The sequence below is a fragment of the Lynx canadensis genome, chromosome A2, assembly GCF_007474595.2.
Source record: "Lynx canadensis isolate LIC74 chromosome A2, mLynCan4.pri.v2, whole genome shotgun sequence".
NCBI lineage: Eukaryota > Metazoa > Chordata > Mammalia > Carnivora > Felidae > Lynx > Lynx canadensis.
The window spans coordinates 14,263,726-14,282,565 of NC_044304.2; the positions used below are offsets into that span (position 1 = coordinate 14,263,726).

General features: G+C 46.3%; 1 protein-coding gene across 2 annotated transcripts in view; it reads right to left on the reverse strand.

Moving 5' to 3' along the window:
* Positions 1-18,840, reverse strand: part of SUGP1 (SURP and G-patch domain containing 1) — a 31,482-nt gene that overhangs the window by 7,095 nt on the left and 5,547 nt on the right. Inside the window, exons 3-8 of one of the 2 annotated variants that reach the window (XM_030305309.1) lie at positions 17,829-17,929; positions 16,172-16,372; positions 13,943-14,054; positions 13,514-13,614; positions 12,505-12,628; positions 3,823-4,178 (exon numbers count right to left, since the gene is read on the reverse strand). In XM_030305309.1, the coding sequence (XP_030161169.1) occupies positions 3,823-4,178; positions 12,505-12,628; positions 13,514-13,614; positions 13,943-14,054; positions 16,172-16,372; positions 17,829-17,929 (995 nt within the window). Of the gene's footprint in view, positions 1-3,822; positions 4,179-12,504; positions 12,629-13,513; positions 13,615-13,942; positions 14,067-16,171; positions 16,373-17,828; positions 17,930-18,840 lie in introns of both variants that reach the window. The other variant, XM_030305304.1, reaches the window with a different exon arrangement.

Sequence of the window (18,840 nt, forward strand, 5' to 3'; positions counted from 1 at the left end):
GTTGGTTGAGCATCCGACTTCAGCTTAGGTCATGATCTTGAGGTTCATGAGTTCAAGCCCTGCATCAGGCCCACTGCTGTCAGTGCAGAGCCTGCTTCAGATCTTCTGTCCCTCTCTCTCTCTGCCCCTTCCCTGCTTGCACTCTCTCTCCCAAAAATAAATAAATCTCTAACACACACACACACACACACACACACACACACACACACACACACACACAATACCTCCCAACAAAGAAAAGCCCTGAACCAGATGGTGTTACTGGTGAATTCTACCAGACATTTAAAAGAATAACTCATGCTAATTCTTCTCAAACTCTTCCAAAAAATTGAAGGGAACATTTCCTAACTCATTTCAAAACACTACTATTACCCTGATACCAAAAGCAGACAAAAACACCACAAGAAAACTAGAGATCAATATTCCTTATGAATATAGATGCAGACAGACGCAACAAAATACCAGCAAACTGAATACGATCACATGGTAAAAGGATTATGCACCATGACCAAGTGGGATTTATCACAGAAGTGCAAAGGTGGTTTAAATAGTTCTGATACCAATTCCAAATGTGTGTATGGTCGGGGGTGTGGGGGGAGAGGAGAGGGTTCCCCACACCAACAAGCAATTCTCAGACACCTGCTGGGTGTCCTGTAGTTTAGTTCAGTTCTATCACTATCTACCAGGAGGTAGCATCAGATTTCATGGGTTAAGGGGTCAGTCTTACAAGACTGCTCCTCCCTCCCACATCAACTTTAGATGCCAACTGCAAGCCCAAGTCATCACCTATGCTTCTAACTGGCTGTAGATCAGAGGGTCCCACAATCCCCTCTCTGGATTCAATTAATTTGCTAGAGTGGCTCATAGAACTCAGAGAACACTTTACTTACAAGATGATTGCTTTACTTATATGTCATAAAAGGATGTAAGTTAGGAAAGCCAGGTGGAAAAAACAAGGCATGGGGAAGGGCAAGGTATGGGGCAAGTGCCCAGAGCTTCTATGCCACTGAGCATGCCACTGTCTCTGAACCTCCGTGTGTTCATCAACCTGGAAGCTCTCTGAACCCTGTCTTTTGGGTTTTTTTATGGAGGCCTCACTGCATAGGCATGATTGATGAAATCATTAGCCGCTGATCAATTCAACCTCCAGCCCCTTTAACCTCCCTGGATATCAGGGGGTGGTGGGACTGAATGTTCCAACCTTTTACTTATGGTTGGTTCCCCTGGCAACCAGCCCTGATCCTTAGGTGCTTTCCAAAAGTCACCTCAGTAACATAAAATCCAGTTGTGGTAGAAAGGGGCTTATTAATAACAAGACACCCATTTCACCTTTATGGCCCTGAAGCATTTTCATGATCTGAGGACGGAGACCAAATAATACAACAAAAGATGCTCCCATTGCTCTTATCACTCAGGAAATTCCAAGAGTTTTGGGAGAACTGTGAGCCAGGAACTGTGAACAAAGGCCAAATACATATGAGAAATATTACTTTGGTCACCTGAATGGTCAAATAGGTATTTCTTATAAACCACAATATCGCATGGTTCAATATAAAAAAATTAACCAGTGAAACACGCGTTAGCAGACTAAAGGAAAAAAAAAAACATCCAATCATTTCAATTGATGCAGAAAAAGCATGTGACAAAATCTAATACACCTCCATGATAAAAACATTAAATAATCTAGGAACAGAAAGGAACTTCCTCAACATGATAAAGGTCACATATAAAAAACACATAGCTAGGGTCACCTGGGTGGGTCAGTTGGGTGGGCGTCCAACTCTTGGTTTTGGCTTAGGTCATAACCTCACGGTTTTAAGGGTTTGAGCCCTGTGTCAGGCTCTGTGCTGACAGCTTGGAGCCTGTTTGAAATTCTCTCTCTACCCCTCGCCCAGCTCATTCTCTATCTCAAAATAAATAAATAAACTTAAAAACAAAAAACAAAAAACATAGCTAACATTACACTCAATAGTGAAAGGCTAAAGTCATTCCCCCTCAGATCAAAACAAGGTACGGATGCCCATTATTCCCACCTCTATTCAAATAGTACTAGAAGTGCTAACTAGAAGTTCTAGCAATTAGGCAAGAAAAAGAAATAATAAGAGGGATCCCACTTGGAAAGGAAGAAGTAAAATGATCTCTATTTGTAGATGACATGATCATAATTATACACAGGAAAACCTAAAAAATCCATGAAAAGATTGTCAATGCTAATAAATGAATTCAGGAAAGCTGAAGGATCCAACGTCAACATGCAAAAAAAATCAGTTGTATTTCTATACATTAGCAACAAATAATCCTAAAAGAAAATTTTAAAAGCAATTGTTTAAAAGGCATTAAAAATATAAATCACTTAGGAATAAAGTTAACTAAGGGGGTATAAGACACATACAATGAAAACTACAAAACATGGTGAAAAATTAACAAAGACCTAAGTCAATGGAAAGACATCTTGTGTGCACAGACTGGAAGACTGGTTGTTGTTGGTGGTGGTGTATTTGTTGTAAGAAAGACTTAAATACTGTTAATGTGTCCATACTGTCCAAAGCAATCTACAGACTCAGTACAATCTCTATCAAAATTCCAACTGTTTTTACGAAATGGAAAAGCGCATCTGAAAATTCAAGACCTTCAATAGCCAAAGCTTGGAAAAGAACAAAGTTGGAAGATTCACACTCTCAATTTCAAAACTTACTACAAAGCTACAATAATCAAAATAGTTGGTACTGATCTAAGGATAGACATACAAACCAGTATAATAGAATACAGAGCCCAGAAATAAACCCTTACATCTCTGGACAATTGAGTTTTGACAAGGGTGTCAAGACCATTCAATGGGGTAAGAAAAGCCTCTTCAACAAATGGTGCTGCAACACTGGATCTCCACATGCAAAAGAATAAAGTTGGATCCTTAGCTTATATCATATATAAAAATTACCTCAAAATAAATCAGAGTTCCAAAACATAAAAAAAACCCAGAACATAGGGGCAAATCTTCGTGACCTTGAATTTAGCTTTGGTTTCATAAATGAAACCAAAAGCACAGGCAACAAAGGGAAAAATAAACCAAACTCTGTGAAAATTTAAAACTTCTGTGCATCAAAGGACACTATCGAGGGATAAAAAGACAATCCACAGAATGAGAGGATGCATTTGCAAACCATGTATCTGAATAGGGGGTTAATATGCAGAATATATAAAGAATCCGTACAACTTAAGAACAAAAAGACATGCCAATTTAAAAGTGGGCAAAGGACTAAAACAGATGTTTCTCCAAATAAGCTATACAAATGACCAATTAGGACATGAAAAGATGATCAACACCATCAGACATTAGGGAAATGTGATTCAAAACTACAACGTGATTCCACTTTATACCTACTAGGACGGCTATTATAAAAAGGCAAAGATGTGGAGAAATGGGAAGGCTGTGCAGGGTTGGTAGGAACAGAAAATGGCGTACTTGCTACAGAAAATAGTTTGGTGGACCTTCAAAGAGTTAAAGAGAATTACGATATGGTCCAGTGATTCCACTCCTAGGTATGGACCCAAGAGAATCAAATCACGGATTCAAATGGTACTTGCAGACCAAAGTTCACAGCAGCACTATTCACAGCTACCAAAAGGTGGAAACCCATGTGTCCATCAACCGATGAATGGATTAAGTGCAGTCCAGCCATAAAATGGAATATTACTCAGTCATAAGAAGGAATGAAACTCTGATACATGCTATGCTAGAACACAGATGAACCTTGGAAACATTCTGCTCAGTGAAAAAAGCCAGACTATCCTGACAGAGGAGGGGGAAGGGGGTCAGCCCACCTGACAGAGGTGAGGGAGAGGCGTCTACATCCCTCTGTACCAGCTCGGCGGGTGGGAGTTCCACTTTGTCCTCTTCAGGCCCCCACCGGCTCTTTCGCTTCTTTTTCACAGTGGCTGTGGTGGCCGGCTTCCCAGGGATGGTTGGAGCTGGGGTGACTGCAGGCGAGGGGGCAGATGAGGCAGGGCAGGCAGCAGCTGGGGGTAAGGACCCTGATGGGGTCTCAGGAGGGGATTTGCGTTTCAGGCTGAGGTCGGGTGCCATGAGAGTGCCTGTGGGGCCAGCCTTAGCTTTCCGGAACTCCTCCAGCTTCTGGCGGTAGTATTTGTACCCTTGGCTGTTGGGTTCGTATAGAAAGCTGCAAAGGAGAGTGGGGGGCACACCATCAGCTGGGCCCAAGCTCCCTGCCTGATTCTGGGCAGGAGCAGCTTGGGCCTTGTGCACACATGCTCAGGTTAGCCAGGGTTATGGCTTGAGGATTGAGGTCTCCACCATGACCTCCTGCACTGCCAGGCTTTAGTGGCTGCTGGCTCCGGGAGCCCAAGCTTGAGGAACAGTGTGACATACTCAGAGCTTGTCACCATGCCACTCCTATGAGCACTGGTCAAAGTCCCTATGCCAGCGCTATCAGATACCCATCACAACATAATTGATCCCGTTTCCAAAAAAAGGGGCGGGTTCTCTCAGACCTTCCCCAGGCTCTGTAGGGCTTCCTCCCCTGCTGCTCTAGATGAGCACACTGGTGCCTTCAAGAAATCCTGAGTTGGAAGAGACACCTGGTGCTCGAAAGGCAAGATCCGTCCCAAACCTGACAGCTTGGCACATCTGTGCTTCTCTCTGATGTATCCTTGAGAGGCATCAATAGCAAATGGAGCCAAAACAAAACTCGGAATGGATAGGGACTGCACTCCAACCGAAGGGCAAAAGCCCCCACCTCACTGGAAGCCGAGGGTCCCCTTGGTCCCCCCTCCCACCCCCGCCACTAACCCCAGTCCCAAGTGTGAAGCAGGCAGAAACTACAGCTCCCTCTGCACCTGCCCAGCATCTCTCAATTATGCAGGTCTTGAGCTGACAGTCCTAATTCTGGGGCCCACAACAGAGGGAAGAGTCACAGCTCAGTTCCACACAGCAAAATCTGTGTATAGCATGGGCTACACAGGTCTCAACAAGAGGGGCTAGACCTGCACTCATGAACCTGGAGGTTCTGGTTGCAGCATAATACTGTGCTCTAAAGCAGTGGGCAGGCTCGAGGATGCTGTAAATTCTTTTCATACAAAAGAATGATAGCAGAAAGAAACCCCAAAGACTGTTTCTATGTGTCTCCATGAGAGCCAGGAAGGGGTAGAAGGATCCCAGCCGTGCTAACACTGGTACCTAAGGTGGCATAAAAGGACGGGGAGATGGTGGCATCTCCTTTGTACTCCTTCATACTTCTTCACCCCAGAAATACACAATGTGAACAGATCTACTTCTATTAAAGAGATTGAGTGGAGCACCTCTGGCTATTCAGTTGGTAGAGCATGAGACTCTTGATCTAGGGGTTGTGAGTTCAAGCCCCACGTTGGGCGTAGGGATTAAAAATAAAATCTTTTAAAAAAAGAAAAGAAAAGAAAAGAAAAGAAAAGAAATTGAGTAAGAACATTTCAAAAACAGAAAGCACCAGACCTAGAGCAGTTCACTGACGAAAATACCACACATTTAAGGAAGAAATTATATCAATTCTCTACAATCCCTTTCACAGGACAGAAACAGAGAATACTTAACTTATCCAATTACCCTAATACCAAAACCAAAGATTTTGTAAGAAAACTACAGATCAATATCTCTAATGAACACAGATATAAAAATCCTCAACCAAATATTAGCAGACTGAATCTACAAATGTGTAAGAATTACAGGGGGATGGGGGGACAGGCAAAATAGGTGAAAATGATGAAGAGATACAAACTTCTGGTTATAAGTCAAGGGGGGTGAAAAATACAGCATAAGAAATATAGTCAACAACAGTGTAATAACTTTGTGTGGTAACACATGGTAACTACACCTCTCGCAGTGACCATTTTGTAATGCATATAATTGTCAAATGACTATATTGGACACCTAAAACTAGGTATTATGTGTCAGCCGTATCTCAAATTAAAAATTTTTGAAAATTTTTGAAAAAGTATACATCACAACCAAGTGGTATTTATTCCAGGCATGCAAAGCTGGCTTAACATGATCATATCAATAGCTGCAGAAAAAGCCTTTGACCAAACCCAACACCCATTAGTGATAAAAACACTCAGTGAACTAGAAACATAAGAGAACTTTCTCAATTTGATAAAGAGTGTCTACAAAAAACCTATAGCTAGCATCATACTTAATAGTGAGAAACTAGAAGTTTCCCCACTTAGGAACAAGGCCAGAATATCCCACCCCAATGTTTTCAACACTGTACCAGAAGTCTTAGCTAATGCGAACAGCAGATATACCAACTGAGAAAGAAGAAATGAAACGATTTTCAAGTAACATCATCTATGTAGAAAAAATAGATTAAAAAACTGTTGGAACTGGACAGCCTGGCTGGCTCACTCAGTTAATCGTCTGACACCTGATTTTGGTTCAGGACATGATCCCAGGGTCATGGGATTGATTCCCATTGGGCTCCGCGCTAAGCACGGATCCTGTTTAAGATTCTCTCTCTGGGCACCTGAGTGGCTCAGTTGGTTGGGTATCCGACTCCAGATTTTGGTGCGAGTCATGATCTCACGATTCGTGGGATTGAGCCCCACATAGGGTTCTGTGATGACAGAGTGGAGCTTGCTTGGGATTCTGTCTCTCCCTCTCTCTCTGCCCCTTTCCCGCTTGTGTGTGCATACACACTCTCTCTCAAAAATAAACATTAAAAAAAATTTTTTTTTTCCTCTAAGAGAAAAAAAAAATTTTAAACTCCAAGAATAAGTAATTGTAATAAGGCTGCAGGATACAAGGTTAATATACAAAGCTGGTGCTTTTCTATACACCAGCAATGAACAAGTGGATTTGAAATTAAAAGCGCAATACCATTTACATTAGTACACAAAAAAATGAAGTACTTAGGTGTAAGTCTACAAAATATGTACAAATTCTGTATGATGAAAACTAGAAAACTCTGATGAATGAATTCAAAGAACTAAATAAGTGGAGACATATTCCTTGACTCAATATCGTCAAAATATTAGTTCTTTCCAATTTGATTTATAGGTTCGATGCGATCTGAGTCCAAATCCCAACAAGTTATTTTGTAGGTATTGACAAATTGATTCTAAAGCTTACATGGAGACAAAAGACCCAGAATATCCAACACAATATTGTAACAAGAACAAAGTTGGAAAACTGACACTACCAGACCTAAAGGCCTACTGTCATATCAAGGCAGTGTGGTATCAGTGAAATAACAAATAGATCAACAGAACAGATGAAGAAGGGCCCAGAAATAAACCCATATAAACATGGTCAACTGATCTTTGACAAAGGAGCAAAGACAGTCCAATGAGGCAATGACATTATTTTCAACAAATGATACTGAGGAATTGGACATCCACATGCAAAAAAAAAAAAAAAAAAAAGCCCAAAACAAAATGCATCTAGACACAGACCTCATACCCTTCACAAAAATTAACTAAAAATGGATCATAGACTTATGATGTAAGGCTATAAAACCCCTAGAAGATAATATAGGCAAAAACCTAGATGACCTCATGGATGGCAATGACTTTTTAAATATGCTAAAGTTATAATCATGAAAGAAATTGATAAGCTGGACTTCATTAAAACTTCTGCTCTGCAAAAGACAGTTATGAAGAGAAGATACACCATTGACTGGGAGACAATACTCGCAAAAGACACATCTGATAAAGGACTATGAGACAAATTATATAAAGAACTCTTACAACTCACAATAATAAAACTGGGGCGCTCGGGTACCTCAGTTGGTTAAGCATCCAACTTTGGCTCAGATCATGATCTCAGTTTGTGAGTTCGAGTTCCGCATTGGGCTTTGCACTGAAAGCTCAGAGCCTGGAGCCTGCTTCGTTTTCTGTGTCTCCCTCTCTCTCGTTGCCCCTCCCCTGCTTGTGCTCTCTCTCAAAACTAAACATTTTTTTTTTTAAAATGTTTATTTTTGAGAGACAGAGCGCAAGCTGGAGAGGGGCAGAGAGGGAGGGAGACAGGATCCGAAACAGGCTCCAGGCTCTGAGCTGTCAGCACAGAGCCCGACGCGGGGCTTGAACCCACGAACCGTGAGATCATGACCTGAGCCAAAGTCAGACGCTCAACCGACTAAGCCACCCAGGCACCCCAAAAATAAACATTAAAAAAAAAAACAACCCAGTAAGAAAACAACCCAGTTAAAAAAAACACGCCAATAATTTTAACAGACACTTCACCAAAGGACATATACAGAGGGCAAATAAGCATATGAAAAGATGTTCTGCATCCTAGGTCATCAGGGAAATGCAAATTAAAAAACACTCAGAGACCACTACACATTATTAGAATGGCCCAAATCCAAAACACGGGGAACATCAAATGTTGGCAACATGTGGAGCAACAGGAACTCTCACTCACTGCTGGGAAAAATGCAAACGATACAGCCACTCTGGAAGACAGTTTGGCAGTTTCCCACAAAATCAAACATACCATACACTCTAGCAATCACGTTTCTTGGTATTTACCCAAGAGTTGAAAACTTACGCCCACCCAAAAACCTGCACACAGATGTTTACAGCAGCGTTCTTCACAATTACCAAAACTTGGAAGCAACCCAGATGTCCTGCAGTAGCTGAATGGACAAACAAACTGTGGTACATCCAGACAGTGGCATATTACTCAGTGGTAAAAAGAAATGAACTGTCAAGCCATACAAAACCACGGAGGACTAAATCTTAAATGCATGTTACTAAGTAAAGGAAGACTATCTGAAAAGACTACATACTATACAACTCCAATCATATAACATTTTGAAAAGGACAAACTATGGAGTCAGTAAAAAGATTAGTGGTTGCCAGGAGGAAGAGGGGATAAATAGGCAGAACATGGCTGATATCAGGGCAATGAAAATACTCTGTATGACACCATAATGACGGATACAGGTCATTGTACATTTGTCTAAATTCACAGAATGTATAACACCAAGAGTGAACCCTAATGGAGACTATGGACTTTGGGTGATTATATCAATACAGGTTTGTCAATTGTAATAAATGTACTACTCCAGGGGCACCTGGGTTACTCAGTTGGTTGAACGTCCGACTCTTGATTTCAGCTCAGATGGCCTCAAAGTTTGTGAGATCGAGCCCTGCGTCGGGCTCAGTGCCAAAAGCACAGAGCCTGCTTGGGATTCTCTTTCTTCCTCTCTCTTAGTCCCTTCCCAGCACGCATGGTCTCTTTCTCTCTCAAAATAAATAAAATAATAAAAATAAATAAATAGATAACTCTGGCAGGAAATGTTGATAAGAGGGGAAGCCGTGCATGTGCAGGAGCATATGAGATATCTCCATGCCTTCCCTTCAATTTTGCTGTGAACCTAAAGATACTCTAAAACAATGACATCTTAAAAAAAAATTAAGAGACAAAAGCAAAAACTTTTTCAGAAGAACAGTTGGCTGGATTTCAAAAAGATGCTTGGCACCAGAAAGGTTAGGATATAGATTTAAAGCTATTTGGTTCCTCTAAGAAAAGCTGACCTGTGGGATTTGCTTACTGGTGCAGGTGGGAAGCTCCTGACAGGGTAGGTTTTCTCTAGGCTCACAGGCCCCAACTTGGCCTCAGCTGCTGGTTTGCACTGAGTCTCCTCCAAGTTGCCCCCAGAGGCAGCATCCAAGAGCTCCCTGTGGGTCTGTCTGTGGTGATGGTAGAGTTAACAGCCGCCATTTGACCTGGGCTCCAGTCAAGAGTGCAGGGGATTGTACAGCAAAGATTCCCTTGGGTAGGAGCGAACCTGCCCCTCGGTTAATCAAACTTAACATGTTGGTGTCTTTCGTTCCAGTCTTTCTTCTCACTGTAGATTTATCTGAATGGTGCCGTGATTCTATTTTCTATGTTTGTTTTTTTTTTTAATGTTTATTTATTTTTGAGAGTGAGAAAGAGCATGAGTTGGGGAGGGGCAAAGAGAGAAAGACACAGAATCTGAAGCAAGCAAGCTCCAGGCTCTGACCTGTCAGCCCCAATGCAGGGCTCGAACCTACGAACCGTGAGATCATGACCCGAGCCAAAGTCGGACGCTTAACAGATTCAGCCACCCAGGCGCCCCTCTATTTTCTATACTCTGATTTAAAAGATTTTTTAACTTGACACATAAGGCTTTCCTGTTAAAACGGCATGGAGTGGTAGTGAAAGCACATCCTCCCACTGGTCTCCTTTGCCTATTTCCTCCCTTGGGAGAGGCCAGTAACAGGGCTTTGAAAAGAACAACGTGGCTCACCTGGGTGACTGGTTAGAGTGGCACATGGCTTGTGGTGGATGCTGTACTCGCTGCTACAACCTTCACCCACATGCCTTCTGATGGCCGCGATTCCACTGAGGAGATGCAGTTATTAAGAATTTAGCCCATTGAGGCTGGACATTAACGTGTTACTCATTTTTTAAGACTATGGATGAGAATGTACTTAACATTATTTCTGGGGCAGCATCTCAGAAGTGGCATGACTGGTCAAAGGAATGGGTGTTTCCAGCTTCTTTATAGATGAGCAGTTGTTACAGATATGTTTCCCACAACACAAAGCTTGCTGGTGTGTGCCTGGCCCACACGAGGAATCAGGAGGGCAGGGAAGGGCCAAGAGAGGCAAATACATGAGCTGCTCCTGTTAGATTTGGAGGTGAAAGAAGATGCCTCACACTTGATTCCATGCGAAGATTAAACAGATCACACTGCTCACCTTGAGCTACTTCCCCACCGGGCACTCTAGGTTTTGCCCTTGCCCTGGTTGCCCCCTTCTTCCCTCTGGCCTCCACCACAGTAAAACCCAACGAGTTGGGCAAACACCAATGAAGCACAGAGGAACCAGAGCTGCATGCGCTGAGGGCATCTGTCAGTTCTGACCCCAGAGGAAAGGTCTGGCCAGTGCTGCCGGGCCCTGGACCCCTCTGACCAAGGAGAGAGCTTGGGCTTGCAGCCTTGACAGAAATCCACAACCTTGCTCACTTTGCCTGCTGTAGATTCTCACGGTCAGCTCTACTTATGATGAGCGATGGTAAACTAAGTATCTTTCTTAACTAAACCTCCTTAGGTAAATGAGGCTTAAAAAACAAAAAAAGGTACAGAGACTTTTAAGTAGACTATTAAGTCAATGCTGGTTTGGGGGGTGCAGAATGACAGCTGGTATCACAATAATGTCAGGAGATCTCAGGTGGGTCTTTAGGCTAGGCAGACCCCTCTCTTGAACTCCAGACCCAAACACCCCACGGCCCCCACCAGGGTACCACGGCCCAGGTACAGCATGCAGGGATACCTGAACTCCCCAGCAGCCTTCTCCATGCTCTGGTCCACCGAGTAACTGAGCCATGGCCCTCCCCTCCACTAGCCTGCAAGGTTCTATCAGCCCCACTTCCTGATGTTCCTCCTCTGCTGGTGTGCTTTGGCCTGGCGTGTCTAAGCACCCTCCACAACTGTGGCCAGTGACCTTGGAGGCACAGTTCACCCCATCACGCTCTCTATGTGGACGTTCCAAAGGTGCTCAGTGAACACGTGAGCCCTGCTTGGCTCCAAGGCCCACCTGCACCGCACACACTCACCTGCACCGCACACACTCACCTGCACTCCCAACCGCTATGGCACAGTACCTGCATCTCTGCTGCTTCACTCCTGCTTCCTTTGTCCTGAGTGCCCAGCCACTAAATCAACTAGCCCAGACTGTTGCTCCTGGACTTTTTGTTACACATGCCATCATATCTCTTCACTCTCTGAGTTGGAACCTATGTTATTTATGGCCAAGAACATCCTCATGGGTGCAACACCTCCACACTGAGTTCAGCATCCACCTCATAAGCCCCTGCTGGTCCCTACCTAGCAGCAGTGACTTCCCAACACCCCCACTCCAACAACCTGCCGCCAAGGAACCTCCCCTAGAAAGGAGGAAGTGCAGAACCCACCCAAAGAATGCACAGGTACACACAGACCCAGCCTGAGGGGATGGGATGTGGCTGCGTGGCTGGAGACAGCAGGGAAGTCAGGCTGCTTGTCCCATACCTTCCGTGGAGCCTGCGCACAGGCTGAGGGTTCCCGCTTCACACAGCCTAAGGCACCACATTCCCACTTTCCTCACATTCCTTCACTGTCAACATCTGATCCTATAAAAGTACAAAGTCAAAAACGGGAAGAGCCTGGCTCTCTGCCCAAGAGCCTGGCTTACTCTTAGCCTAGGGCTGCCATCTCTGTAACAAAGGGAGCCTGGCAAGCACCAGAGACTTTCTCTATAAGGCACGTGGAAAATAGAAGACCCCAAAGGCCCTGCACACCTGCCTCAGAGATGATTTGAGCTCTGACAAGTAGTTGACCATGGGGTGGCAGAGCTGGGTTCAAGGGTCAGAGTTACTGGACCCAACCCTGCCACCTTCTGACCGTGGGACTCTGGCACGTTGAGCCCATGGGGGTTGGGGGGTGGAGGGGGTGCTGTGATCAACGTGTATGGATGGGTCACCTCCCTATTTAGTACCCCCCTTACCTGAATGCCTGGTTCTCGCGGTTGTTCTGGAGAGCGATGGTTTCCACTTCTGGACCCCCGTCTGCTATGAACCTGGCCAACTTTTCTGCAAGGTTCTTGGCCTCTTCATCCTCTGGGGGTGAAACTTTAAGCAGGCTGTCAGTACTGAGCTCAACTCACCACACCCAACAGCCTAATTTCTGCTAAGAACCCCATGGGCAACAAGAGGGGTTTATTTTAGGAACAATGCAAAGAAAAACAGGCAAATGGGAATCAGATTACTACACTGGGACCAAATACCAGAGTTAATATTACAACATCCCACCCCGCACCCTGCCCCTTCCCGCCCCACAGATCACAGAACAGAATGTGAGTGAAGGTCTGGATCCAGGCCAGAGGGGATATGGGAGCCCCACCTCAGTCTTTCTCCCAGGGGTTGCCCATCCAGGTCTCACAAGGGAGTGGGCCTGGCCCTCCTTTCCTGGGGAGGTCAGGGCAGAGGGCCTTAGGTGACAAAAAAAAAAACCGTACCTACCTCTGTGGCCTGTGTTTGGCCTAAACATCGATGCCCCTGCCACTTACCATAATCTGACTGGGCTTTTACTTCTTGACAGCTGGAGACCAGCTAGCATCTCCCCCTCCCCGATACTCATTCCACCAGGAGCTCACTGCCTCCCTCCCCAAGTGTCAGGCACTACATTTATCTCTAGGTCCTCCGTGCCAGACAGGCAGGAGCTCATTTATACTTAAATGACCAAGAACCAACAAGCAAGCACTCCTCCCTCCTACCCCCTTTAAAAACACAGAGCTGAGCTCCAAAACATAATAATGACCTTGACCTTGGCCCTCAGACTCTTTCCCACCTCAGACCACTGGTGGGGAAGGCAATGCCCTGGCCACCCGAGAGGGCACAGAACTGGGCCATCGGCACCACCCCATGTACGGCAAGCCTCCAGGAACCCCGATTCCACATGGGGTGTGCTTTGTCCACACACCTCCCCAGAACCTCCCACATCCTCCACCCACTTACCTTTCTGAAAGGCTGCCTGCAACTTCTGCGCTTCCTTTCTTATCTCAGCCACCTTCTTTCTGTAGTAGAGGAATTCCCTGCTATTCTTATCATGCAAAAACCTGGAGAGAAGTTTTGCAAAACAGAGAGGAAGATGAGCAGTGGGGATGGGGTGACCCAAGTAGCTTCTGAAGAATGTTGTGCAAAGCAAGCTGGTGAGCAGAGACACCTTGATGGGGCCCAAGACTAAGTCTCTGCACCACACTGGAGCCCCTGCAACCTCCGACATGAGTTAGAAAGCACTCAGAAACTCGGAACAGCATTTGGCCCATGCGAGCAAGCACCCAGCCCCGACCAGCCTTAGTAACCAGTAGGGTTTTACAAGAATACACATTACTGTGTGACAAGAACATTAAGTACTGGTGGCCTTCCCCTCCCAGAAATACTTACGAAAACGCCGGGTTATCCTTGTAGTTCTCCATAGCTACTTTTTCTAACTCGGGGCCTCCTTCTGCCACAAAGCGGGCCAATTTCTCTATCACTTTCCGAGTCTCGGCTCCCTCTGGGGGTGAAACTTTAAGGAGGCTGTCAGTACTGGGGTTCAACTCACACACCTCACAGTCAACAGGCACACTCTCTCTATGGACCACAACGACAGAGGGGTGGGGGAGAAGAGGGTGAAATGCGGGAGGTTGTCAGGTGTCCTGGGTCCAAGCACATAGCACTGTGATGAGGGGGGTGTCAGTCTAAACAATCTTTGTGAGAGACACTGGGTGGGAGAGAAGGGTGTGAGCCTCCCAAAGACCAAGCCGATCCCCAAACTGGGAGGGAGACATCAGAAAACATAGCCAGTCTCCCCCTTTCTTCTGAAATGCTTAATTCTTTTATTTACCAGTGTTCAGTTTAACAAATTTGTTTCCTGTCACCATTCAAAGATGACAAATTCCTTTTTAAAGTATCATTACAAACTCTAACTTAAACACATCAAGAGTTTCAATCCATTGATTTAAATGTATCAGGTGGGTTTCAATCCATTGCAATTAACGTCATCGCAGAAGCTCAATTGTCCCCTCTTGGCTGGTAGAGCCTCTTCAAGCTGGCTCCTGAGGTCTTTGGGCCTGACCCCAGGAGTCTCTGACGGCCTTCTCGCTATCTGCTGGGATAGGGTGCTCCAGGATCATCTCATACACTTCCTGACCAAACCTAGAGCCAGCCATTTCTCCAAGAAGTCCTGGTTTCCACGAGGGAGAAAGTGTGTTTCCAGACCACCATCTGGGTGCCAGAGGCGCTCACTGCAACAGGCTTAATCATTACCTCAGGGCCTTTTCAGTGAACAGAGCTATAAAAATATTTCTTAATATTTGTATTAGCCTCCCCGCCTTTGATCCACGTGGAACTTGCTTTTGTATCTCATTGCTGGCCTGTTCATGAGGCATCTGTCAGCCCATTTACGCTCACGTCCCTTTTATGAGAACTCCCAGGAGAAATCTCTCACTGCCAGTGCCTAGCAATGTTCCCTGCTCTTGGCAAGAGGGCTAGACACTGAACCTGCAGCCAATCTTATTCCCTTTGTTGCTTCAGCTGCCAAGAAACTGAGGGATAGGGGTCAGGGACCTGTGGCTTGAGGAGGATCCTTAAGAGGTCACAGGGACATTCTGTACCCACCTTTCCCCCAGCCTTACCCTCTTCCTGAGTGCCTGGTGATGACCTGCTTGCCATTTATAGGCACAGGTGCTTTTCTGGGGCCGCATCAACAGCAGGCCACAATAGGCCTCAAGGACCTTGAGACACTGCCTCTTGTGAAGCAGCACTTCCCATCAGAGCACTGTCAGAGCCGCTAGGATGCCTCAGGAAAAGCACCCTCCCTGGCTCCATCCTGAGAGATACTCTACGGTGCGAGGTTGGCCACTGACCTACTCAGATGCATGGCCAGAAGCCAGCACCCTCATCCAGGGTATCAAGTCTAAAGGCTATCACAGCATAACTATATAGTTACTTCAATCTGTCCTCACTGTCAGGGTGACATGACTGCACCAACCAGTCTGGGGCAGAGGTGGCACAGGCATCCTCATGGCTCAGATGGCACTGAGGCCTTATTCTGAATGTGGATGGAGTTAGACACAGTAGGAGCTCTGCTGCCACCACCTTCCACCCTCCTACACAACAGGGCATGGACTGGCTTTCCAAGAAAAATGATCATCCTTCCCCAGGGCAGGAGAGCATGCCCTCCAACAAGTGGGCCTGTACCTCTGGCCCAAACTGGTAAGCACAATAATCCACAATGGGAAGAGGCACCTCTGGTTCTAAGAGGGCTCAGAAAGTGTGCACCCAGGCTAGGGAGCCATGGAAGCTCCTCCTCTCATGTTGGACAAGGACAGACACAAGCAAGTGCTCCTCGGAGAATGTCCCTGCCCTGGTTGGAGACCAGCCTACATGAGCGGAGGATGGTTCCTATGGCTCCCAAGACAAAGTCCACAGTCTAGAGCACCTCCACACTTCCCTCTCACTTCTTCCCACGTTCTTTCTTCATTCCCCCTAACCATGGAGGGCCCCACTCTGGCTCTCAGCTCAGCCCGGAGGCCCCCCACCCCCAGCCACACTTTCTTCGCTGGCTGTGGGTCGCACCCACGGAGCTGGAGGAGCAGTACTGGAAGGAAGGTGGCAGCCCCCGCACCTCACCTTTGATCTCTAGCCACTGCTCGTAGTCTTCCTCCTCATCCTCATCAGGAGACTGGAAGACGCTTGGGCGGCTGGCCACAGGTAGCTGCTTGGCATGCACGTAGTTCTTCACCTGGCCTGGTGGGCTGCTGATGAGAGGAGGCCTCTTGCCGGTGCGGGGGAGTACTCGAGTGGGGGCACTGGGCGTGCTGGGTGGGGCATCTTGGGATGGAAGGAAAGATACTCATGCTCAAGGTCTGTGGTGCACAATTCCCCGACTTCCCACCTAAACGTATGCCACAAATGCATTAAATGGGGCTGGGTCCTTGGCTTCCAGCATGGCAACTGGTAGGGGGTGGGAGCTCATTGAGGACGCCATCTTCATTTTATACAAGAGGACACTAAGGCTCAGAGAGGAACGACTTGTCACAGTCACCCTAGGCTGGGCTCTGCAGGCAGCAGCTCTGGCAGAAGCCTCCCTAACACCTGCACTCAAAGCCCAGGGATGTGCCAGCTCTTCTGGATAAGACCTGAATCCCCACACCTGGCTTATAACCACTCCCTCTCATTGTCAGTGGCAAGCTGATGACAGCCTATTCAGGGCTTTCAAACACAACTCCTGGCCTGAGGGCCTGCGGTGAAGGACTGATACAGTCTTTCCTCCCTCTCTGTGGGTGAATTTGGCTTTAGGTTAATTTTCTCAGCTGTCTCCTAGAAAACCTGACAAAGATTGATGGTGTTTTGTTTGGTCAGAAATGTTCTTACATTAAAAGTAAGCTGATCAGTAAATCACACAACCACAGACATGGGTGGGCTCCCTACGGCAAGGGATTCTCATACCTCACATGTCTCATGGAGCTCCTGTGGGCCAGATGCCCCCCCTCCCCCAATGGATAAGGGTCCCATCCCTCACATCTGAGCTGCTGCTCTAAACCACACTGCGGCCCCACAGTCCTGGTGTTGGGTTTATAACCCTCCAGGGAGCTTCCCTGGTATAATCTGAAATTGGTCCTTGAACTCAGAGGGCAAGGAAAGACCAAAGAAAGAGGCAGGCCACTCCAGGTTGGTGGGTAACAACTGTAATAAGCAACAGAAACTTACATAAGGCTTGTCTTAGGTGGCAGCAAAATGAATGGATCCCCACACCCACCCACCAAATCTTGAAAGTTTGTATTAAAAAAAAAAAAAAAAAGGCCTTAAATGGGTTCAGTCACATATACCATGCAGGTGTTCTCAATACCATATCTTATCTCAAGGCTATGTGCTTAGAGTAGCCTCTGGGAGCGGGGAAGACAAGGAAGCCCCACATTTCAAGTATAGGGGAGAGACTGAGAAGCCTCTGGAGTGCCAGGATCCAGCTCACAGGCACATCTTTTCAATGACATTCCCCAACACCTGGGCCATGTTTAGTCAGGGTCCCCCACCCCCACCGACTGAAACCTGGCTTATTTGTCTCTGCTCCTATGGGGCAAGCACTTTGAAGGCTGGGTCTATGCTCTCCCTCTGGGCATTTACTATAAGAACGAGAAGAATCAAAGTCCTCAATGAATGCGGGATGAGAGGAAGAAGTCTGAGGTGGGACCTGCTGTTTCTGAGACGCCCAGAGACCTCCAAGGGGAAAGAGCTGGCAGAGTGAGCCCCAACAGGGGAGACACAGGATGGGGGAGACCGCACTCACCTGTGCTAGTTTGTGCCTTCTGCAACTTCAGAAACTGCTGCAGGAAGCTGCCATCATTAGCAAACTTGTTGGAAACAGAAGAGTTGTGTGCATTCGCAATTCTAGACCCAAGACAGAGGACAAAGAAAGTGAGCCACAAGAGGAAGGGCAGGGGCCTGCCTCGCCCGTTCCCCCCAGCATTCTCACCTAATGGGACCCAAAACCTGCTCCCAAAAATGTCTGGGAACTACTGAGAGCAGCCTTCATTGTAAGATGGAACACTCTTATTCTGGTCAAGGCAATACTACCTATATTGATGTTATCTCTACCTGCAATATTGACCCTACAGGTTCAAAAGGTATCTCCAACAAAACAGCTCAAAAGCACCTGATCCTCCTGCACAGCACCTGTCGTACTTGTCAACTAATTAGCTGGGCTGCTTATTGGCTCCTATGTCTGTCTCTCCTGCCAGACAACAGAGATTTCTAAGGCAGGGCCTGTGTGTCTGCGTCCATGTGTGACTGCAGTTCTGGGCCTGGGCCAGCCAGCGCTTCTGTGGGTATCACAGGTACACAGCACAACACCCAAAGCAATCTCTTGGTGGAAGAACTAAAGGGGACTATTATACTCTTATTATTTTTACACGCTTTTTTGTTTGCAAAAAGTATATTTAAACATGTATTTTCAACAAGTCAGCACTAAAGCAAACCCAGGGACCCAAATGTTTAATTCAAATCTTGGGGCGCCTCGGTGGCTCAGTTGGTTAAGCTTCCGACTTCAGCTCGGGTCATGATCTTACAGTCCGTGAGTTTGAGCCCCACGTCGGGCTCTGTGCTGACAGCTCAGAGCCTGGAGCCTGCTTCAGATTCCGTGTCTCTCTCCCTCCCTCTCCCTCTCCCCCTCCCTCTCTCTCTCTCTCCCTCCCTCAAAAAAATATTTAAATTCAAATCCGTTTTCCCTGATAAAAGCAATAGATGTTTATTATGGAGCAATCAGGAACATACAGAAATAGAAATCAAAGGGAAAAATCCGA